Here is a 26397-nt window from a genome sequence, read left to right as displayed (position 1 = left end):
CAGAAATGGCTTAATAATCGACTTTACAAAAACATTTTATGTTCTAAAGTTTAACCCACCTAATAACCAAAAACACGCGGCAACCGGTTGGACAGAGGCAGGTTCAGAGGGCACAAAAACATAACTCAAAATATGCCAAACAGAACTGGTGGACCTTTTTTACAATCATTTTGGCGATGGTTACATGGTATCATTATCCCCTACGGTGATATATTCATTGATAAGGGGAAACCAGTCTGCAGGGCATATCACATGATTTTAACATGACGTAATCAATCCAACTTTCGAATTGCAAACTTTAAGACAGAAATTGCTTTTTTATCAAAGGGAAACAAAAAGAATAAACTAGTGTTGTGTTTTTATAGTCCGTCAGTTTATAATTATCGAATAATTTATTCTGAATATATGTAGGTGTTTTTTCCAGGTCAAACGAAATTGTTAGCGGTGACGATCAAATTAATTTCAAAGAAAATGCATATAATTCATTGATTGTCGTTTGGTGCTGAATATCTTATTTGTTTTTCGTTCATTGTTGGAACATTGCTATTGACTATTGACATTGACTATGCTATATGGGCTTTGCCTCGTTGTTGAATGACGTATGGAGAGTTGTCTCATTGGCACTCACGCCACATCTTCCTATATTACTATTGACCTGTGTCATTTCGTCTGGTTGTGGAGACTTCTCTCATTGACAATCATATGCACACTACATATTTTTTTTTTATATTTATTAAACTTATAAGAAAGTGCATCATTGTCACAGACACCCCCCCCCCCTCACACACACCTTGATGTATATTATATCGCACCTAGAATGCAGTAGTCTCTCGCATCTTGTGAATGCACATCTTCTTTTTTATATTGGTGTTTTTCAATTGAAAAAAAAGTCCAATGACTTGTTTTGAGGATCCAAAGCAAGTCTCTACGCCTTCGTTTCGGGCAGTAGCTATAACGTGCTTTTACCATAACAACCAATCAGAAGTGCATTTTCTTGTTACCGTCATGAAAATCTAACTAAGAATGTATATATTAAAGTAAGGAAATCAAAACGTCTTAAATATATAATTTTATTTAAGATAATTGAGCAAACATAAAATTAAACAACAAATCAAAAAATATAACTGAAGGAATAAAAAACCCGTAACATTTAACAAAAAAAATAATATGAGCGATTGTTTATTATTTTTTAATTTTTTGTAATGCTTATATTCTTTAGGAGTCTGTGTTATTTGAAATTTTAAATTCATAGCGTCTTCAAAAATTCGAGAAATGACAGATATCCGGAAATAACATTGTATAAAAAGACGTACATAATATAATTGGACTTGACAAATACCAATTTTTCGTACGTCAGTCAGTTAAAGGGTGTGGTTTAATTCTAAGTCGTTACGGCTCAGTTACATGCAGTTACTGTTTATATGTCTGAGCTATTTCGTTATAAAAAATCGTTATAATTACTGTATCACTCCTCAAAACGAATTGCCAAGTAGTGTGGAGAACGATTTAGCTAAATTGTAACAAAGGATTGCTGTGTCGTGATAACATGTTCTCTAAGTCTTTAACTTGTTCTACCTAGACAACTAATTTCCATATAATTTACCCAATGTCATGCATGACACCAAAAAAAGTGTAAATCAGAAATTATAAGAATTAAAAAAATCTTTGAAAACAATAGATTCAAATGAAAAGGCGATGTATTACAAAATACATATTGTACCGTTATTTCACTTTCTTGAATCTTTTCCTGAGTATCCCAAGATAGTCATAATACATGATAGATGTTGTAACTTTATAATAAATTTTGAATTAAGTCCTCATTTTCAGTGACAGCAAAAAAAAACCAAACTTGAGCTTAAAGATCACTTTATAATTCTAATATGACGTCCTTATTACGCTTTGTAAACAAAGCCGTGTTCTAATGAGCATAAAAAATATGTTTGACACATATGCGCACGAACTTACTGTGTATATTAACGTTATTTCCATCGCTACCCTTTAAAATGTATATATTTAAGCAGCTAGCATAATTTTTTATTATATAATTTTATAAAACAACAGATTTTTACCCAGCTCATAGTTTTTAAACTTATAAAATATGAAATGTAATGCACAAACTCCTCGGGGAGGAAACGGGAAAAGCGAAACATTTTTACGGTATTTTCGTACGATTCGACCTATAAAAATACTGTATTTGTCCTATTAGAATCGAAATAATTCCTTCGTGTCATGCTCTATGCTCATTTTAACATGGTTAGGCATTATATTTGACCACATTTTACACCTCGCTAACTCTCAGTGTAAAATATCGACAAATATAATGCCTACCCATGTTAAAATGAGCATAGAGCATGACACGAAGGAATTATTTCTTAATTTGTCTTTTCTTAAATGAATGTAATAAGATACATTCGGTGTCCTGGGATCTTACTGTTGTTAATATAAAAAAAAATTTTTTTTTAATTATTTGAACACCTAGATTAACAAGAAAAAATAGAACAGAAATCTGATATGTGAACCAGTATATTGCATGATGTTTAACAAATAAAAAAAACCTTCACAATGTAAAATCAAATCAGATATTACGCTATTTACATGTTTTACATCGTTTATTCGTATTCCTATCACTAAAGTCTTGATCAATTAATACATATCTCCCAATCGGCAATCCTCGGGAATCTGCCGAGTTGTGACGAATGACATATCTCCCAATCGGCAATCCTCGGGAATCTGCCGAGTTGTGACGAATGACATATCTCCCAATCGGCAATCCTCGGGAATCTGCCGAGTTGTGACGAATGACTTATCTCCCTTTTAACATGGTGCAGTATTTGTAAAAATTGCAAGAAAGAAAATAAAACTTTATACTAACACATGTATGCTAGTCTTCGACTTCTTATCCTAAAAATGTGGCTTTTTGAGTTTCATTTCCTAATCACTACAAACATAATTTTGTGTGCTATTTCAATGTTTATTCATGAACAGAAGAGCTATCACGCAGGCCTCAAAACAGCAGTTTGAAACAAGTAGTCAATTACTATTAGGTCACTAGTGTTAAAAATGCATGGGCCAAATTCAAATGTTACTGGCCAAATAATTGAATTAATTATGCAGCTGTTTTCAATACATGATGTCCCAACTGGCCACCATCATTTAAAATTTTGGTATTACCCAGACGAAATTAAATCATCTAAAAGGATACAAATGTATAGTACTTTGGAGGTACATATCTGTATAAAAAAAACTGCCCTAACAATACTTTAAGGTATCTACTAAATCAATCATTTTTTTCAAATAAGAAAAATGAATGAATGCATATGGATGCCATATATAACATAATCCCCTGATTCTAGAGTGCATAGTTACGAAAAATAAACAACATGATTGGGCATCACAGACGAAAAATGATTTGGCACCTGAACAACTTCGGTAATGGCAGTGAAGTTCCGTTGCACAAGTTCGTTAATGAAAATGGTTATACTTTAACAATTCTTTGAGGTACTTTGATCTGTTGCACAATCTTTGGTGGTTTAATATTCACTTTAAACTGTCTCATGTAAGTCAATGCCTTTTCCACATCCTCTTTTTTATCATACCCATGACAAGCGATGTACCTTCTAAGTGATTGTACTCCCACTTTACGATATCCGATATCTTTATTTTGCAATGGTCTTACATCAAGCTTTTTCGCAACAATGCCTAAATAAGCGTCGTCTATATGCATTGTTTTGACAAACGGAAATGCTAAATTGAATTTCCGGGCTAACGGAAGTGATACAAAATAAGCGCCACCTGCTAAATATGGCGGCCATCTATCAAAAGGATAGTCTTCCCACGATATGTACCATTTTGATCCATTTACTCTGTAGGGCACAGATCGCCCGAGAAACGTTCCACTAAACAACATTTTGTTATTCTTTACTTTATTGATATATGATTGGAGATTGTCAATGTTTACAAAATAATCATCATCAACAAAGAAAAGATAATTGGATGTATCACAGAACGATACGGCCCATCTATAAGCCATCATCATTTTTACCGTATTATTCCAATAATTATCTATAAAATTTTCTTGGACTATATCCCCATATAATGTACTCTCCTTTCTAATTGCTAAGTTTCCGTTTGATGGAAGTCCTAAAAGAAAGACTAAACGCATATTTTTCTCTAGATATTTTCCCCATGTACTCCGTATCACATTCCTCCTTTCAAAGTTTTTCACCGATGATTTGACTAGAATTACAATTTTAGAACGTGTCGAATTATCTGGTTCGAATACACATGAATTGGTAGGAGTATAAAGCAAATGATAATTATGTTCGTTGATTGGTTGAACAGAAGATTTGTCACCGGATTCCAATTTTTGGACTAGTTGTTTCAGATTAATGTCAATAGGGTACTTAAATTCCCTGTCGTAGGATTTCTTCAAGGCAATACCTCCTGCCACTTTGTTTACTTTTATTGGCTTTTTATTATCATTTTTCTTTACCAGCTGCTTTTGTGTCACTTTTACATTTTCTAACTTATTTTTTTCCGTCATTGGTTCCAATTTTATTTGCATTTCTTTTTGAATATTTAATATATCCGTAGTCTTTCGGATATACAAATCAATTGGCTTGCCTTCATCACGTGACACCTCTGACAACGAAATGTTTTCTTCCACTGCAATATACTGCATAAAATACATATAAATATAGCCGAATGCCATCATATATATGAAAAGGGCAACACCCGCTTTTCTTTTGAGTTTTGAACGTCGACAAATGTTCATTGTACTATCTGTAGTGCATAATTATTCCCCAACATACGCTCACCACTATATCAGGCTAAATCTGAAAAAACAACGTGTAGACAATAAAATTATGAAATATATACATGTAATATATGCTGAAATGCGTAAATATTTGTAGCAGCGCAGTCGGTGATTGTCCTATTGATTTGACATGTTTGAAATGATTCAAAATCCTGAACAATAGAACTGACTTTACCGACCTACTATGCTGAAATGCGTAAATATTTGTAGCAGCGCAGTCGGTGATTGTCCTATTGATTTGACATGTTTGAAATGATTCAAAATCCTGAACAATAGAACTGACTTTACCGACCTACTATGCTGAAATGCGTAAATATTTGTAGCAGCGCAGTCGGTGATTGTCCTATTGATTTGACATGTTTGAATGATTCAAAATCCTGAACTTTAGAACTGACTTTACCGACCTACTAACTGAGTGGACAAACGAACCACGTCAAATTACAAGTGTAGTCCTTATATAGCAGAAAATGCGGTATGGGCTTTTCTTATTGTTGTCGGTCGTACGGTGACCTATAGTTGTTGATTTCTGTGTATGTTGGTGTCTTGTGAATATATATATATAGTTGTCTCATTGGCAATCATACCACATCTTCTTTTTTATATATCTATTAAACGCAAACAAGGAATGATAGGCAACTTATTTATCCGTATCTCAAATTGAAAATAACCTCATGCAATTGGTTGAATTTCTTTAAAGAAGAAGGATTTTAAAAATTGATTGTAATGAAGCCCAACTGTGTGCCCACCGTTGTTTGACCATAATAAAAACAAACATGTGTCCATAGAACACAGATGCCCCAAGACACGGATAAAACAAGAGGATTTCGAATGTAAAAGCAGAAAAAAAGCAGCAGCGAACATCCGAAAGATTTATTTATGATGTTCAGAGGAGAATTTATAGGGCCAGGCCTTTTGAGGAGGAAATTTGATTTATCGTATAGGGAATTCGTGAGGTATGACTGGAGCGGGTCCACATCTTAGGCAGTCAGTACGTACCCTTATGTTCGTTTCTGGATCCGCCACTGTTGATTTACAACCGAAATTTGTAAAATAGGGAATTATTCAAAACCACGGTCACGTGACAGTTTCACTTTACAGTGCTTTAAATGTTTTGAAAGATTTTTATATACCGAGGAACAATATTGGTATAAGACGTCCGTATATTTATTTTAGAATGAAAACTCGTTTTTCTGATTTTATTGAATATTTACAAGAAATCCGCTCTAGGGTATTTACAATAATGATTATATTTACTTTTCGTTACGTCAAGCATAGAATCTATGTAGTACACAACTTTTAATGTATTTAAATAATTGCTATTTGAACCAACAATTCATTTTGCCAGTCAGTAGCCTCGAGCTGTTTGATAAGTTTTCAATCAATTTCCTAATCAATCTGCAGTTAAATGAATTATTTAACAGTTATTAAATTCCACCATAAAATCTATTCCATGTCATGTAAATATATGAATACAAGAAAATAAGGGTTAACATGGATGCAATCAGATTAACTAGATAGTACAATTTAGTATAGAAATGGGGAGTGTGTCAAAGAGACCAAAGAGCATAAAAAAACAGACGAGGGCCCCCAATGCATGTGTCTTCAATACAGACGTTAAGCACGATATTGCGTCTCAAATGGTAAAGTCAAATTTTTACGTTTTACGGCGATTACCGATTATTTGGATAAGTTTTGAATTTCGCTTGCAATATTTGTTTTGTACATCAATATGGATACTTCTTATAATGTTCAATCCCTCCCGTTAGTGGTTTAGTATCATTAAGGATTTGTATAGTTAGAACTATATACAAATCCTTGGTATCATACCATCATAAAATATATGAGAAGAACATGGATGTAACCTAAGCGTCTACACATACTTCGGCAATCAAAGGGAAGAGATTATGGTAAGGGTAAACAATGCAAAACTTCTGAATTATGACTAGAAAAATAATCAACGGGCGGGGAGGGTCTGCATTTTAAAAAAATCAACCATTTGGGAGAGCTGCACGGTGGACTTTTACAGATTTCTTGCTCATTTCAATTCATTAACTCTTAAACGAAACTAAATGAAGTTTCAATAAATATATAAGAAGATAAAGTTTGAGTGCCAATGAGACAATTTTCCATCCAAGACATAATTTTGTAAGTTTACAAATTAATATACGATCCAACAAGAATATAAACGATGTCACAATATAGCTTCCGGAGCTGACGGTTAAAGTAAGTAACTTTACAAAACTGAATGTAATTATTTTTACAAGTATTATAAACTGTGACTGAATAATAAAAGAAACGCATGTAACTATGGATTAACAATTATTGCCCATTGTTAAGAATATAAGATAATCTACTAAAAACTGTCTTTGACAAGACAAGACCAGCCGAATACTTTATTATAGTCTCACACCACTGGTAACACGTAAACTATAGTATAATGCAGCTTATTAAAACACAAGTTTACAACAAGATCCACTCTAGAAAGAGTTATGAGGGACTATAAAACTTATATAGTATTGAGAAGTTTCGGATATCATTATGTTATGGTTACATCATGAGTACTTTCATAAGTATGTTGAAAATATCCAAAGCATATGTTTTTGTTTAGACAAAGAAAAATAATGCCCCCCCCCCCCCCCCCCCCTAGCCAACAAAAAATTAAAAAAATCTATGACAGCAAATACTTACGATTTTTCTAGTTTAATGAAATGAAACTTCCATTTTAAAAAGGTATGCGTTTAATATCTATTAAAAAATCCTATGCACTTATATTCCTATTAATGTTAGATCCATGAAAATACCCTACTCCATTTAAATGAAATATGATTTCGCCACGTCTCATTGATATATCATATCCGTCTCTTAAAAGTCCTGAACACTTTTTGTTATGTTGATGCTCATGACATGAAAGACTAATATTAAGCCACTCAAAAACAAACACAAAGCAATACACGAGCCTCACACAATGGAGGTTATGATGACATGTAAAATGTCATATGCTACAGTAGTTAGTTCATTGAGAAAAATATAACTTCTTAAAATTTGAATTTTATATAAAACTACGTTTAAAAAGATATTGTTAAAAAGCACTAGACACTTATCCACTTAAAAGCCTTCCCGGACATTCGTATTACTTCAGTGATTTTCAATTGTATATTCAGGACAAATCGCCTGGTTAGTAAATATTTACTTTTGATTTTACCAATACGTCAAAGTAGTGAATTTCAGTATCAATTAAAAAACAGATCTCCAATATTTCGTAGTAAACAAACACCCGCCCTTTTCATCATATTCCAATTTTCAAATATTACTGAAATCGATTGAAATATTAAGTAAATGTTAAAATAACAGACACAATATTGATCACATAAGATTTCTGTTATAATGCGAAAAATCAGCAGGGTGTTGTAGAATTGAATTGGGTAGAATCAGATCGATGTTACCTTCTATTTTGATAAACTACAATTATATTATATTTTAAGCTAAATCAGCAGGATTTCCGTGTTATGAGATTTAACATATTAGAGATTATAATCCGTTGTCAAATAACTTTTAAAACTATTTTGAAATTGTTTGAAATCTTGTTTGTTTTAATTTTACACAAAAAAAAAACGCGTACTGAAGCGTCAGTCTAAGACCATCTAGAGGGTTCTTTGATTAATCTTTGTTTTCAAAACGTCCAGTGGCAAATATTTCCTTCGCAAGACGAAAACAATTATAAATTAGAACTTTTAGAAAAAATTTTCGGTCGTGTAAAAGTAAGCTAGGAAGCGGACCGTGATTTATGCGAGTAATTTGGAATTCTTGTAAAAATTTGAATATTTAATTTTGTTGTAAAGGGGCAAACAGTTTGATTTCAAAAAAAGAATACGAGAAACTAGTTGCTTGCAAACAATTAATGGGGACATTGAGTAAACGCCAAAGAGACGGCTACCTAACAAGTAATTCAAAGGAACATGAAGGTTAACCATAATTGATAGGTCTCCAGTTACTATCATATACTATAACTGTATGGAAAGCTCCAAATCACAGAATCATTCGACATTAACGGATTTATAATGGGCCATGAAATTGAGATGTATATATACAGTCCTTTAAAAATATTCAACAAAATCAATAAGAATATCTTTCAAATAAATTGTAATATCATATAACAATATTTATCTGTATCATATATCATTAGGAGACACGATGACACCATAGTAATGTATCATTCAATCTACAAACATAAAACTCACTTTTATAATGTTTTCATATTTTAAAAGAGTGAAACGATGGGCTATGATTTTCAATGAGAAAACTATCCATTAGAGTTTAAACGAAGTGGAATTTTACAATTGTATTCCATCTTAAAGGTTACAGATTTCAATAATGAGAAAACCCATATGATATAGTCGGTTTTAAATGGCCCTATCATGAAAAGTGAAACTATGCAAACGAGAAAACCAACGACCTTACAAACCAACGACCTTACAAACCAACGACCTTACAAACCAATGAAACAATGTTTGGTAAGGTTAAACATGATTGTGACTGCAAATGTAATGGTAATTATGCGAGCAAACGTGATGCACCGCCGTATACTCATTTTAGCAAAGGTGTGTCTAAACAAAAATTACGGTAAAATGTCGATACCTTTTTTTAAAAATATGAAAAAAATTAAGTTAAATTGTCAGTTTAGAATTCACAAGAATTAAAACATAAAACCTTGAATGCAAATTGTTCAACTGGTTTACATATTATTTGTATGTTCGCATTTTAGGTTATTTGACATAATAATTCGCATTCAAAATAATCCAACCAGATCTAGGTAAAAAAATGTATCAAATTGTTTTACATACCTTACACAAATTCATTCATTTTCTTGTTTTACGAGTTTTACGGAATTTCGTTAGTCCTATACACAAATCAAAACAGATGACACGTGTTAATAAAAACATCATGAATTATACGGCTGCCAGAATGTACTTACTGTACCGTGTTCAGAATCTGTTTAATCAAAAGTCACAGTTTGAATTTTTTACCATTTAAATATTTTCAATTGATCTCCTATCCTTCGTTGTGCTACATTGTTACATAGTACATCTTCAATTTAAAAACCGTGAAATGATGCCTTCATGTTCTACTACATTGATTTTATGACATTTTCTTGAGATCAATTGTAATCTACTATGAAATTTAAGTAAATTGACTCATTGAAGTAATTTGTATCCTTAAATAATTTATGAGATTTAAGTGAACAACTTAAAAGCGGAATATTTAATTTGTTTATACATGTATTTAATTATGCAGGTCTCTCAATTAATCAAACAATGTTAATAATTGTGTAACCACTGTGTCAGGATCTGCTCTGAGCCACAAGACACGAATACAATAGGGTACCTAATAATGATATTAATATAACAAATTAGTTTAATCAAAATCCGTTTTAAAAATAATGTAAATTCAGATTCCGTATTTCATAATTAAGGTATCTGGCGATAAAATACTAGCATGCTGTATACATAAATTGTATATTTGAATTTATCCTACAATTACCCAACTATTGTACAAATAACAAGTATAATATACAAATAATTTTTTGCTTTATTTGTATTTGTACAGTACTTGTACAAATAAAGTCTCCTGTTACCCTCGCTTCCATATTGAGCAAGCGGCTATATGAATTTTCTGTTTCCCAAACAGTTCATTTTTTAGGTCCTATTCGCGGTCAGCGTTTCAACTAAGTTGATTTCTTTGAGAAACTAGAGACACTGATTTAGATTTTAATAACAGTAAACTGAATTTTCAAGTGATGCCTGATGGGAGTAATTTCAGGATAAACACAATACATGTACATTGTCGGAAAATACAATTTGTATTTGTACTCGCTTCGAAACAATAGAAAAGCTCGGCACAGCCTCGCTTTTAGTCCTGTTTCTAAAGCTCATACAAATAAATTCTATATTTCATTGTATATATTTATGCATGATATATAACCGAAGGTTATTTACTCGTTTAGACTTTTTAATAAAAATAATACCAAATGTGGTTTGACTGTTAAGCATGATGATGACCTCAACCGAAATTACATTGCCGTCAAATTTTATGTTATCTATAGTCTAAATTGATGAACACATTCAAACACACAAGCTTTAAAGACTGCAATGACCACAGATAATTTCCGATTATTGAAACATTAGGCATATATGGGCTACAGTGCTTATTTTGGATAAGTTGGTGTTTATATCTTTATTCTCATTTAACCAAATCCATGGTACAGAGATATTATGAACATTAAAAGTATAGATGATTAGATCTAACATAATTATAGCCAGAATGTATCCAAATGTATGATCTACAACTAGAAAAAAATCCAGCTATATTTTGTATTTAAATGATATAAAAGTTATTAAACAATGTTTCCCATAAGAGTCAAGCTGTTTATAATAAAATTAAAATTGAAGGCGTCCAAGAAAAAAATTAAAATAGCCTTGCTCTTTTTTCCGATAAATTAAAAAAAAAATAAGGAGAAGAGGGGTAGGAGAAAGGAGAAGAGGGTTGGGAGAAGGGAGAAGGGTACCCCCCTGTCCTCCCCCTCTTATACCGCAACTTTACGTGAATCTAGACGTCATGACTCATGTGGACTTTCGTTGCGTGTAATTTTTATGCAGTTTGAAAATAAGTCATTTCAATCGCAATAGTCAGAAATTAATTTATTTTTCTGAAAGGCTGTGTCATCCTCTGATAATAAGAAAGGTGTCTGTGGTTTATAGATCCAAAAGACTTACTTACTTGTTATAGCAGACGAAATACAAAAATACCGGAACTTGAATAAAATAAATAATTTAGGAAACATAATACGGTTTTAAGTCTGTTCATTTTCCGGGAATATTTACATCCATAGTCGCGAACACAATCTAACAACACCAACTTTCTAAATTGTGAGCACTAATATATATATGTGATTTGCAAAAAGGTATGAATTACACAAATCACAATTAGTGACTGTGTTAAACTGCAGATGAAGAAGACGAAATTTCCCATTCATCAAGAATAAGAGGTTTCGGCGGTGTTGCTATCCTATGGGACAACAGCATAAGCACATTCATGAAGCGCCTACCAGATGGTAACCAAAGAATAGTAGCGATACAAATCGAAGTCAAACCTAAGCCAATATGCTTAATAAATGTATACCTACCAAGCAGAGGAAAAGATCAAGCCAAAACAAAATACATGGAGGTATACTAGATAGTCTAAGAGAAATGATCATAAAATATAGAGACACCCACTTCCTGATAATCGGTGGTAATATGAACGGCTCTGTCTTTCGAAAACCTGAAAACGATCACGACAAAGCACTAAAATCATTCATGGTTGAACAGGATCTGATCATTTCAAAGCAATATCCAGAAACAGCAACTGTCTTTCACCATGACGGCAACAATTGATTACTTCATTTCACCAAGAAATCAAACAGTAGAGTCAATTGGAGATATACAAAATATGGGACTACTACCTCTTAACACATCCGACTACAGCCTAATCATGGGTGAAATCAAAGTAGAGAAGTTGGCAAATACACCAAAACCCATACCCAACCAAATAACATTCAAAAAGCCAAAATGGGATAAATGTGACAAGCAAGTACACAACCAAACAATTGAAGAGCTGCTTGAAACGAACAAGGCACATGTTCATTGTAAATTTGACATTGCACTAGATGTAATGCACCTGACAAATGTTCTACATGAAGCAGGAACTGCATCCATTCCAAATTACAATGCTCAAAAACAGAATGTCACAAGAACAAAAGGTAGAGGTTATGGAACCACGAAATAGAGGAAGCTTCAAAGGCGGCAAAAGTTGCATACCACAAGTGGAAAACAACTGGTTCACAACGAAACCCCAACAACCAACTATATCAAGATATGAAAAGTACAAAAAAGAAATTTAGACAACTCCAGCGACAAGCACAATCCAGAATAAGAGAAACCAAATATAATTTATTTGCCTCCTATTGGAGAGTATGAAACAAAGCAAATGATGACAAAATTCTAAATGGTTGGAAAAAACACTTTGAAACTTTGGCAACACCCATGGACAACGATGAATATGACAAAGATGTACAACATTTGATAAATATTGACTGCCTACTCATTGGGGAACTTATCAAAGGCAAAAAATCCAAACAACTTATCCTAAAAGTAAATGATATTGTGATCAGAAAAGCTGTACATAAACTGTCCAACGGAAAAGCTCCAAACCACCTTGGCTTATCTGCAGAACATATAAAGTATGGGGGTGAAACCGCGATCAGATATATAACATCTATCATCTTGAACATCATCACATACTGCTATATCCCAGAAAATCTACAGACAGGCTTGTTAACTCCAGTATTAAGAAAGGACAAAGACTCTAAACTGCCTGGTAACTACAGAGGTATTGCAGTTACTCCAGTACTGAGTAAGATACTTGACACTGTTCTCCAAGATGACACAAATGATGAACTCAAAGCCACACAAAGTAGATTACAGCAGGGGTTTACAGAAGAGACATCACCTGTTAATGCTGGACTAACAGAAGGTATTAATGAAGCCTGTGACCAAAACATCTCTGTTGGAGTGGTAACCCTTGACGCAGAAAAGGCATTCGATAACTAGACCACCAAATACTCCTCAGAAAAGTATTCCACTTTGGAATTAAGGATACAAGATGGTTACTCATTAAGCTGCTACAAACAGAAGCTAATAACAAGGTCAAATAGAAAGGCAACCTGAGCAAAATATTCCAGTCAAGACAAGGCATTAGACAGGGGGCAAAACTTTCACCATCCCTGTACAAAAGATGCAACATTCCTTTCAACTACATGATGCTGGGGCAAAAATTGGAACAACATTTAATGAGGCACCTACAGTAGCTGATGACATTGCTCTGATTGCTTTCAATCCTATAGACCTACAGTGTGCACTGAATATAGTAAACGACTCAACCAAAATAGACAAAGTCACAATAAACTCCTCCAAAAGCGATGCAGTGATCTTTAACACCAAAAGAGGAAGGGAGCCACAGGAATGGAAAATTGGAAACGAAACAATAGCAGAAGTCCAGGAAACAACTCATATTGGGATAGTGAGAAATGCCAACAAGAAAAATGATATCGAAAGCAGAATAGAAAAAGGACGACGTATAAATGTATGCCTTACTAGGAGCTGGCTTACACGGGAAAAATGGTATCAATCCTGTAGTAACGAATAAAATATTTACAACATTTACCAGGCCCAGAATAACATATGGACTTGAAGTAGTAAAATTACAGCAGACAGAACTCAACGCTTTGGAAATCTACGAGCGGAAACTACTGAAACAGATCCAAGGGCTCCCTGACAGATGCGCCAACGTTGCAGTGTATGCTTTACTAGGGACAACTCCAATTACAGTCCATATGAAGCGAAACTCCTTGACCACCTTTTTCAACATTGCTTCACACCCAGAGTTTATAGAACATGAGATTGCCAGACGTCAGTTAGCAATAAAGGATGGAACAAGTAACAGCTGGTTTACCACATTGAAAACTCGCCTAATACTTTAGTCCATAAAATATATAATAATGTAGAAAAAAACAAGTAAATGGGTTAACATTGTAAAAGACTGGTTTAATAAATTAGGTTTTGGTCATCTCACTTTTGATACTTTTAATTTAAAATATCACATAAATAGTATCCAACAAAGAATCTACGACCAGGCTTATCAAATTATGAATTGTTCTTTCAATAAATGTGAAAAATTAAATTTCTTTTGTCATACTAAAAGAATTAGAAAAAGAGCCCCATATATTGATATATGTAAATTCAAAACTGACCGATCAGTTTTCAGTAGATTTAAACTAAGTGCACATTCCCTAGCAATTGAAAGAGGGCGTTATACCAACATCGAAAGAAGTACACGCATTTGCTTATCCTGTAACAGACAAGAAATTGAGGATGAATACCATTTCTTCTCAATCTGTCCATGCTATACATTATTAAGGGATACCTATATACAAAATATTAATAAAAATCTTAATTTCAATTTTATTAAATGGCAGTCCACTATAACACTAAAGCATTTGACTGTACTTTTGAATAGCAGTCTACCAGTCATTATAAAAATCACCATAAAGTATATTAATGATTGTCTTTTATTAAAAACATCTGTATAACTTGTATTTCTTTTAATATGCAACCTAATTTTTGTTTGTGTTCTTTTTTTTAATTGTTCATGAAAATAAATAATGTGTTAACTGTTGATATTTATAGCCTTTTTCTTCTTCGCTGTGAATACCACTGTCACTCTAATATAATGGTAATCAATTTAACTATTGTAAGTTTATTGACTTAATTTGGTATGCCATAACCATTTAATGTAAATGTGATTGTGCGAATAAAATATTGTCTACTATATAATGATCATCCTACAGAAATATAGCCTTCCAACAGCTTTCGAAATTATGAACAATCCACCAAGTAAAACCCTATGGAAGAAGCAAATCGAATCAGCAATCAACAAATACTGGGAAGAGTCCTGGAGAGATGAGATTGAACAGAAAAAAATCATTAAAATATCTAAACCTACAAGAAATGGCTACCAAACATCCATACAATATCTGGAAAACAACTCAGAACAACATCAGGAACATCTCAAAAGCCACAATCAAAGCTCGCCTTCTCACAGGTACATAAACTCTCCAAGCTAATCGCAAAAGATTCAATCAACATGCAGTGTCTGAAACCTGCCTTTTTTGTAAAACACACACTGAGGACATATGCCATTTTATCCTCAAATGCACAGTACTAGAGTCACCACGTTCAAAGCATTTAGCTCTACTAAAGCAGCTCTTGACTAGGAAAATCAGCACTGACACAGCAGAAAAAATATTTAACGACGAAGAGCTTCTCATGCACTATATTCTGGACTGCTCAATGTTAACCAGAATGGGTTATATAGAAATACAAAGTGACATTATCAGAGACATTGAAGAAATCAGCATAAATTTAATTTATGAATTGCACAATCTTAGGGCAGTGAACCTTAATAAATTATAATAACAATCTGTGAACTTAATTTCGTGTGAGACAATAGTTTAGACAAAGGAACTTTTAGTGATATATTTAACTTTTTTTTCCGAACACCACCACCAATCTTTTCAACTGGTAACCTTATACCTGTTTAGACAGGGTGCTCCGAAGTCAACAAAGGAATTTACCAGCACAAAAACAACAACTGCCCCACAAAGACCTGGTCTGCTTATTGAATATTGGAAAAAAGCTTTCACTACACAACCCAACAAGTCTTGCAAATGGAAATAAATCAGAAACGGGTTGTTCACAAGGGGCCAGCCCACGAATCACCAAACCTTCCACCCTGCCAGGATTGTAAGGTAAAGGGCAAAGGAGCAAAGCTGAAAATATTTTATAAGCAGGTTAGTAAAATAAAATTAAATAAAACTTCTAATCTTTATTTTTAAACTGTGACACATTATAGCAACAATACAGCTTAACCTTCCCTTAGTTCCAGATGCGGATTAAGGGGGGGCAGGGAGCCCGGGCCCCCTTTTTGGGAAAACATTTGGTTGATTATATAGGGAATCACTGAAACGTGACTGGAGCGGGATTCCTCTTAGGTCAGTCAGTGGGCCCCCACTTACGAAACTTTCTGGATCCGCCGCTGAGGTCCTCAAACAATAATTCTGAAATAAATATAATACTCATGTACACATAATATAGATCTAATTATGATCATGAATGTTCCCCTTTAATAATTTAGTATAATGTTTCGAAGATTCTCGTGCTAATAAATACATAAAATATATTATTTTAGTACCCCGTTTACATTATTTCCATTTTCCAGTTAATAGTAGTAACTAGTTTGTATTTTCAAAAGTTTTCCCGCCAATGTTGAAGTGCGGCCGATTCGTTATATCTGTCAACGAGTCTAGTATTCGCGTGTTTATGATGTTTACAAATCCCATACTGAATAAATAGACACGAATATGTATACGTCCCTGCGTAATGCCATAATTGTAAATCACTTACAACTCCTAAAGTGTAATGCAAATATGACTTATTGAACTGTAAGTGTTGTAGAGGAAGTGTTTTCTCATAATTTTGTATGATTTACTTTATTTTAGAATACCTATTTAAAATCAAATTATATCCTAGACTAATCGTATAAAAAATCAAGAGATTCAATCAAGAGATTTTACCCGGAGTTTCAATTACTGAAGATATCGACTCAAATCAAATTAATTTCCGGAATATTAAATGGTTGTACACGTGTCAGAGACGTATATAAACATAATGTATGATATATCTCTATTTCAGATGAAAATGATTTCAGCCTGCAAAAATAGATTTGATATATAGAAAATTCTGCTGAAAGGTCGAATTCCTCTAACTCGAATAATTACAGCGCCCCCTTACGGTCATTGTTTTCCAGAGGAGTGGTCGAAGTGATCGTAATATAACGACTGGATTATTTGGGTGAGAATTTCTCGGGATTCTGATCCCTCTTGCGGATTTCGGATAGGGATACCCATGTATATTGAACCTTATTCCCTTATCGGTACTCTAATTGTGCGAAGATTAAGATTGAATGGCGGACCTGTTTATCCGGTATGAACTGGGTGCATATACAAACCAATCAAATCTTAAATGTACCCCTAATGCCAGGAAATCTCATGACTTAAGTCTAGACACACATTAGGACAATTATAAATGCATTAATTTATGATACATGTACATAAACAATAAGTTTACAGCCGAAATGTATCATCGTGATGATACCAAAACCAAATTACTTGCGAACGGGATACTGAGCAATAGCTGTTACTCTCGAGGTCCGAAGTTGTTGACTAGATCTTAAAGAAAAATGTTTTATGACTAAATACTTTTATGTTAATTTTTAAAAGTGCGAACGACATTAACTAGATAAAGAGAGAAAGTTAAAAAAAGTTTAAAAGTGTCCTGTTGGCTGTTAAATACGTATTTCAATATAAATGTATACACATCAAAGACAGTTATCGAGTATTTATTGTTTTATAATATTGACAAAATATTTTCGTTAGAATCAAATTCTTTACACCACTTATAATTTAAATACATATGTAAACTTTCTATTAGCTGAGTAAACTGTTTCTTGCGTCATAATATTAGAAAATGTACGAAAAACATTTGGTTAAGGGGAGATAATCAATGTTACAGCATTGTATACAACAATATGGTACGCCTTTATATTGTACAATTTAAAGTACTGCTTTGTCTTCATTCGAGTAAACACCATTGGCATCAGCAAAATAAAATAAAAAATCTATATATCTTTCCCATATGCGAACTCGTGTATCTATGATGGGACAAATGAGAACAATTGTGCGTTGATGTGTTTTCGTTTAACAAACTGTCAGAATGTACTTTAGAAAATAAGACAATTTTAATAAAAGAACATGGAAAAATGTAATTGATTTTTCGTAATTTCCCGGTTTTACCGCAATAACGTTTTTTTTTCTTCATGGGCAGTTGATTTACTAGTCAAAACTAGCCGTACCAGCACTTAAATTAGTATAGCTTGGCGAGTATAGTAAATTAGAGCTCTGGGTAACTTATATATATTCCAGGAAAAAGTGCAAATTATCAACATATGTAGCTTTTATAGACTTTAAGAAAGCATATGACTCAATTAATAGAGTTTTTTTGTTCAACAAACTAGAAAATCTGTATTTGGGGAACAAGAGACTTTTCCTGCATAAAATGCAGTCCAAAACAGGGCCATGAGATTTTTCATGGGTGTTGGCAAATACACACCAAATGATGCCATAGCTGGTGATATGGGCTGGAAACCTCCATGCGTTAAACAATGGTCAAGTGTCTTGAGACATTGGGCTAGATGTTCCATAATGGACCCACACAGGATAAATTTTAAAATTTTTAAGTGGTCTATACGAAAGTGTAATACCAGAATTAACCAGATGCTCCGCAGGGCGTAGCTTTATACGACCGCAGAGGTTGAACCCTGAACAGTTGGGGCAAGTATGGACACAACATTCAAGCTGGATTCAGCTCTAAATTTGGATTGTGATTAAATAGTTGACACAGCATAGGTTTCTGACACAGAATGAATGTATTCAAATGAACTTAAAATTTTTGTTTTCTCTTAGAGCAATTCACTATGCTGTTGAATATTAATCCTCTCAAAAAAATGTTTGAAGAAATTTTCTTTTTATTTATGAAATTTCAAATGAGAAAAATTGAACCCAATTTTTTAATCACATCCCCCTTTCCCTTATTCCAAAACTAATTTCAATTAAAATATTCTAATGGAGTTTGCAACAATTACTACTCATTTAAATACATCATAAAATATTAAGATGTAAAAAAACTGCTTGTTATCACTGAATGGTAAAGATTATTTAAATTTATCAGTTGGTAGTAAAAAGTGAATATACATTGTATATTGTATATAACAAAGATTTAAGTTGATTCTGGACAAAGAAAGATAACTCCAATTTAAAAAAATTCTTGCAGATATTTCTTGCTTACTTTACTGGACAAAGAAAGATAACTCTTAATTAAAAGAAATTTGCTATTTCACAATATTGTGAAATTAGATATTTCTTGCCATTGCACAATACTGTGCAATCGAAAAGACTTGCTATTGCACAATACTTAATATAATAAATTTAGATCCTGATTTGGACCAACTTGAAAACTGGGCCCATAATCAAAAATCTAAGTACATGTTTAGATTCAGCATATCAAAGAGGCCCAAGAATTTGATTTTTGTTAAAATCAAACTTAGTTTAATTTTGGACCCTTTGCACTTTAATTTAGACCAATTTTAAAACTGGACCAAAAATTAAGAATCTACATACACAGTTAGATTTGGCATATCAAAGAACCCCAATTATTCAATTTTTGATGAAATCAAACAATGTTTAATTTTGGACCTCGATTTGGGCCAACTTGAAAACTGGGCCAATAATCAAAAATCTAAGTACATTTTTATATTCAGCATACCAAAGAACCCCAAGGTTTTAATTTTTGTTAAAATCAAACTAAGTTTAATTTTGGACCCTTTGGACCTTAATGTAGACCTATTTGAAAACGGGACCAAAAATTAAGAATCTACATACACAGTTAGATTCGGCATATTCAAGAACCCCAATTATTCAAATTTGATGAAATCAAACAAAGTTTAATTTTGGACCCTTTGGGCCCCTTTTTCCTTAACTGTTTGGACCAAAACTCCCAAAATCAATACCAACCTTCCTTTTGTGGTCATAAACATTGATTTCTATTTACTTAAACTAAAGTTATTGTGCGAAAACCAAGAATAATGCTTATTTGGGCCCTTTTTTGGCCCCTAATTCCTAAACTGTTGAAACCAAAACTCCCAAAATCAATCCCAACCTTTCTTTTGTGGTCATAAACCTTGTGTCAAAATTTCATAGATTTCTATTAACTTAAACTAAAGTTATAGTGCGAAAACAAAGAAAATGCTTATTTGGGCCCTTTTTGGCCCCTAATTCCTAAAATATTGGGACCAAAACTCCCAAAATCAATACCAGCCTTCCTTTTATGGTCATAAACCTTGTGTTAAAATTTCATAGATTTCTATTCACTTTTACTTAAGTTAGAGTGCGAAAACTAAAAGTATTCGGACGACGACGACGACGACGACGACGACGCCAACGTGATAGCAATATACGACGAAAATTTTTTCAAAATTTGCGGTCGTATAAAAACTGGAGTTTTAGAGTTATAGAAATGTTAAAATTATATAATTATGAGCAATATTGTAATTTTGAATCAAATGTATTAAACAAAAATTGTATTAAACAAATTGAGGAGGATGTATTTGATAATTTTAAATCAAACTGGTGTACAAGAGTTGCTGCATATGCAGAGGGAAGTAAATTAAGAACTTACAAATTGTTTAAAAATAACTATTGTACTGAAAATTATTTACAAAATATTATATCTTTAAAGAACAGAAGTTCATTAGCTAAATTTAGATGTGGGGTAGCTCCACTAAAACTAGAAACTGGAAGATATGAAAAGAAAGAAGTCCAGGAGAGGACATGTTTTAACTGTAGCTCTATTGTTGAAGATGAAATGCATGTCATTTTAAAATGCCCATTATATGTGGATCTAAGACAAATCATGATACATGAAGCTTTACATTTTAATGAACATTTTAACCTTTTATCAGATAATGAAAAATTTATATTTTTATTTAGTAATGACAATGTTGCTGCTATAGTTGCCAAAACCTGCAACAGCATTTTATTAAGAAGAAATAGTATTTTATTTCACTAGTTTTTAAAGAAACAAATGTTTTAATATCATTTAGTAAAAATGTATATTGTGTCAGAATTTTTAATTTTAAATGTGTAAAAATATGTTTATATGTATATAGTGTATCTTAAAAGTCTCTCATAAATCTTTTTAAGATTGGTACATGCAATGCAAATGTTTTAATGTTTTAAATCTATGTATGTGAATCTCATTTTATGTTTGTATGTGGTGAGACTATAATAAAATATTGAATCTTGAATCTCTATATTAATCATGTATAATAGATTGTCAGATTTCTTAACGGTTAAATTAAGGGCATACGATACAGTTACAGGGGAGGTAATGACGTTGCTAACGTAAAATGTTATTTTAGCGACGTCAAACTGTGACATATCGGGAAAAGTTGCATTTTTCGACTGATTTTTATCATTCAAAACTGATTTAATTTGAAAAACAGAAATTTCTTTCATTTTGCAGGGAGATTATGGGACCCAAATTTTATAAAACTGTAAATAGACACTGTGCTTAAACGGCCGTGGGTAACTTAAGTTACCCACAGCCAAAGATGGAGCCGCCTGGCTTCGGTTAGGAAGTTTGCTCCTATATAATAACAATACCATGAATAAAAAAGAAATGTTCAGTAATTAAAAAGTTATTTAAATCTTTTAGGGAAACTCTGCAATGTAAAACGTGGTTAGTTACTACAAAATAAACGATTACAGCACGATTTGCCAAAACACTTATGATGTCCGTAACTTCAAAACAACTTGTCCGTAACTTTTTTCCTTAACTTATAGGGATGTCCGTAACTTAAGCATGATGTCAGTAACTTTCAAAGAGGTCAATCCTTAGCAGAAATACAGATGAATCAGTCCAAACCTCTAAAGAAGATATGCATGATTTGATACCCGATCTTATTGAACCCCTGAGGTTAATGAAACTGTTTTAAAAATACCTTTATTGCTATAATAAACTAACACATGTTCAACAATATATATCCTTCCATCTACTCCTAGATATTGGCATTTTTTTCTCACAATCAACAACACATCACACTAGATAGTAGAGACCATAACTTTTTGGCTAACAATTCAGAAATTATTTAAAGGAAAGAATATCAATTTTTTCCGCCAAGGACTCATCAGTAAACAATCTATAAAGCTAGAAGAAATGTTAGATAAATTTCGCCGTACCGTCAGATCCCGTTTTATCCCGGGAATATTTTTTTCAAATTTAACGGAAAATCCGTGACACTCTGGTTCACTTTTTCTCTTGTTTAGTTTGAAGCATATCGCTATTGTATAAATCTATGTAATAATTAAGGGGTTTGATAGTGTTTATTGTCCTTTAACTGTTGAAATTGTTAATCTTACAATTTTGAAAAAAAAGTTACCCACATCCGAAAATAAAGTTACGGACAGTCTGATTATTTTTAACTTATAAGTTACGGACATCTTATGCATTTTTTAAAAGTTGGCCTTGCGCTAAAGTGAAGTCAAAAATTAACGAATTTGAAGTGATGGTAGGTGATTTCTTTATTCAAAAATCCTATCAATATTTACATAGATCATGAAAAACATTGCAAAAAGTATATTTCGTATCAACTGTCATCTCAACGAGTTTAGAGTTCGCCATCTTGGGCTGTGGGTAACTTAAGTTACCCACGGCCGTTTAAGCACAGTGATAGAGGATTCTTTTTAATTTTGATAAACATGCAGCAAAAATGACGTATTTTCCTCAATTCATGAACATTTGATAAATATGAGTTATTTCTGAACAAAAAATGCACATTTTTTAGGATACTTATAAAATACAGAAATAACCGATTATTTAACCAAAAAAACCAATTTGTATTTATCTTTTATAACAAAAAAGTTATCCCAGAGGAACCAGTAATGACGCACCTAACGTTGTGTTTGTCTCTTCATTTAATCTACCATTTAAAAGAATTAGAAAAATGGAACAGAATGAAAGATTGATCACTTGTTAAAATATTTCAATCATTAAACAGTTTAATTTTGAAACAGTAATAGCTATAAAAATCATGTTTGCTAACATTACAAACGGACTGTCAACTTATGATGGGTACCAGTAATGACGCACTGTAAACAAACCAGAAAAAAACACTTGCACGTACCTGATGTTTGAAAAAATGCTTCAATCCGGATAATTTAAAGTTATCACTATTCAACAAATTCAATTTTATTAACAAATTTTGACATTTTCAGTCACTTTTATGATCATGTTGATAGCAACATAATTTTTTTTCATTAATTTAATTGTAACTTACATTTTATTTCAAATTTAATATTAAATTGTTCAAAATTTATCAAAGTGACATATATATTCCATATACTTGAAAATAAGAAGTAATTGCATTCATAAAACAACATTGGCAATAATACATTTATCAATGTATACTTCATACAACGAATGAAAAAAATCAATAAACCATAGAAAATTATATAAGCGATGGTCATTTGTTCTACAGTGATTCCCGCTTAAATGTAAAACCATGTCACATGACAGTCACATGATTTGAAAAACACAAACTGGGGAAGCTTGCGCTTACATATTTTTGTGACCAAAGTGGATTTAGGACTGATAATCGTTTTGGGAAGGGTGGACTGTTTTTGACCTAAATAAAATGGCGGAAATTGCACTATCTTTAATAATTCAAGCAATAATAACATTTCTGAACAGAGTTTTATGCATCTATGTTGTAGTCACATGGCCTTCACCATCATGTTTTGAATAGTAATTATCAATTACGTCACGGCTTTTGTTTAGAAATATAAAACCCAAAACTAAATTGGTGCGTCATTTCTGGTCCGCGTCAAAACAGGTACCAAGACGATATGTCTTTCTTTCGAAAAAGAAATTACTGCCACAAATCTGAATTTTGAGCAAATATGCAATTTTTCGACCTCATTTTACTCAAAAAGTAGCACATGAAGGTATATTTTTTATTAAATAATTGATTTATTCAGGTAAAAAATAGCCTATATGCAAATTTTCACGAACTTGTAAATACAGGATCAAAACTGTATCGTGTGCCCTTAATGTTTCGGCGGGGAGAGTAGGTTTTAGTCTCTAATGCATGATTTTTTATTATTAATTGTTTTGGCTTTTAACTAGCTGTCAGTAACTGCGAGTACTCTCAAATCGTACTGTCTTGTTAAATTGATACTATTTGTAATGTCTTTTTGTTATCTAATGTTTATAGCATGAATCTTGTCTATATCCCAGCTTTAATTTTTTGGAATTCCTGCATTTTTTTTCACTGCCTTCTTCGTACTATGAACATCAAAATTATTTCATTTCTCCTTAAATACTGTTCTTGCACCTGTACAGGAAAACAGTATAGTTTTATTGTTAATATTCTCTGCAAAAATATAACATGCGTTTCATGACGAAGCAGAAAACAAAACCCACTACATATTAACTTTACAAAAGCAAATACACAGAGGTCATAGACTAAGCTACTACGACCTCTGAAAAAGTAGCATGAGTTTCATGACGAAGCATAAAACAATACAGAGATCATAGACCAAGCTACTACGACCTCTGTAAAACTGAAGCAGCATGAGTTTCATGACGAAGCATAAAACAATACCCACTACATACTACAATATTTGCAAAAGTAAATACACAGAGGTCATAGACCAAGCTACCACGACCTCTGAGAAAAATAATACACAGAGGACATAAGTACAAGCAACCACGCCCTCTGCGAAAATTTAAATATCGTCCACATTACCCCAAACAGGCAAAGACAGGTAAATTGGTTCGTAATAAATAAGCATTGGGTTGCGGTCAACATATAGGTAAGAGACATATCCTTTTTATACCGATCACATAAAGCAAACAAGGTACACTTGCATAAATTAAAATACTTATAGATTATTTATGTTTTTTTAAACGAGATGCATTTTCTCATTCTCATCTCATCGAAGGGCGGAGCCCTGAGATGAGATTAGATAGAGAAAATGCATCGAGTTTAAAAAAACATAAATAATCTATTTATCGCTATTATTTGTATTTTCGAATATCACTTAATTTAAATTTTAGTAAAAAAAAAGTATCTTATACGATAATAATGCATTTTCTTTTGTGGTACTATTTTTTTTGGCGGAGGCTTATTTGATATAAATATGTAGTCGCTCGGGTAGTTCATTCATTTGAAAAAGATATCTCATCTGACCATCCGGCGTGTTCAAATATGGCAAAGATCAGTTTCACTGTTGATAAGCTGTAATTTGATGTTTATACGTATCAAAATGAAGCGAACGGTTGAATATATAATGTATTTTCAAAGCAGACGAAGAAATATACATGCATGAAGAAATGTACATGCAGACAGACCTACGATGATTTGTCTAATTGAAGTCGACATATGTAAAAAAGGACATTTTTTATTTGTTAAAAACATGATTTGATTACTTTTATTAACTTCCAATAAATTATTTAACGGCAAATTCACGGTAAAATATTAAAAAGGGAAATCATCTTGTGTTGTTGACATTTCAGCGCGCAGTCATCAGATTACATTTTTTTGTATAGTTCCGGCTAATCTTTTCTGATTGGCCAACACTCTAGCGCATGAATTACATTAATACGCTGTTGCCAAGGAACTTAGAAACTAGCGATAATTTTCATTCTCACTCTACACGAGTGATATGAAAATTATCACAAAAAAACATCAAAGGAAAAATACAGATAATAGCGATAATAACAATTATAGCGATTAGGCTAACTTGCAAAATTATGATAAGCTCAAACCAAACTGCCGTGACGAGATTTACGAAAGTAGTATGAGTTTGTATGGTATTAATATCGTTGTGCAATAATCCATTTTTTAATTGTAGTAAAATTTAAACGAATCATGTATCTTACAAATGCATAAGGCGGATATACGTTCTGCAAACATTATGATGCTGTAAAGGATGCAGTAACTTGTAAAATTACAATCAGGTTAATCATGAGATAAATGATAAATAATTACATTTTGATCGCAAACGCATAGTGTCGCCACCCACATGAAATTCAAATTGACCCAATATCTCTTTGACAAAGAAATGAATTTGACCAACTGCTCATGTTTGGCATAAATCTAAATAGTGAGTTTTATCCGAATGAAAGGATGGTTAAACAAAAAATTAACTGTACGTTTGTTCAAAATGTAAGCATAGAATAGCTTAAAAATAAAAGTATAGTTCGATTTTACCTGAAATAGCTAAAATGAAATCACTCCAGTCCAAAATTATC

The 26397-nt window shown here is 32.5% G+C and overlaps 1 protein-coding gene across 6 annotated transcripts; it reads right to left on the bottom strand.

Moving 5' to 3' along the window:
- Positions 1-1056: 1056 nt before the first annotated feature.
- LOC134728129 (beta-1,3-galactosyltransferase brn-like) lies at positions 1057-26380 on the bottom strand. Of its 6 annotated transcripts, none has more exons than XM_063592570.1 (2): positions 26357-26380; positions 1057-4835 (listed from the first exon to the last, which is right to left on the bottom strand). In XM_063592570.1, exon 2 carries the CDS (start codon positions 4772-4774, stop codon positions 3476-3478), a length of 1299 nt encoding a protein of 432 aa, XP_063448640.1. In that variant the 5' UTR covers positions 4775-4835; positions 26357-26380; the 3' UTR covers positions 1057-3475. The 6 variants fall into 6 exon arrangements, with proteins under 6 accessions (XP_063448640.1, XP_063448636.1, XP_063448635.1 ...); XM_063592566.1 differs by lacking the exon at positions 26357-26380 and adding an exon at positions 9658-10014; XM_063592565.1 differs by lacking the exon at positions 26357-26380 and adding an exon at positions 9789-10014.
- Between the last annotated feature and the right edge of the window lie 17 nt (positions 26381-26397).

The sequence above is a fragment of the Mytilus trossulus genome, chromosome 8 (assembly GCF_036588685.1).
Source record: "Mytilus trossulus isolate FHL-02 chromosome 8, PNRI_Mtr1.1.1.hap1, whole genome shotgun sequence".
Lineage (NCBI taxonomy): Eukaryota > Metazoa > Mollusca > Bivalvia > Mytilida > Mytilidae > Mytilus > Mytilus trossulus.
This window is presented reverse-complemented; position numbering and strand designations above follow the sequence as displayed.

Bases quoted from the DNA above. Each gene is read 5' to 3' on its own strand.
- LOC134728129 (XM_063592570.1), bottom strand. From the start codon at position 4,774: ATGAACATTTGTCGACGTTCAAAACTCAAAAGAAAAGCGGGTGTTGCC.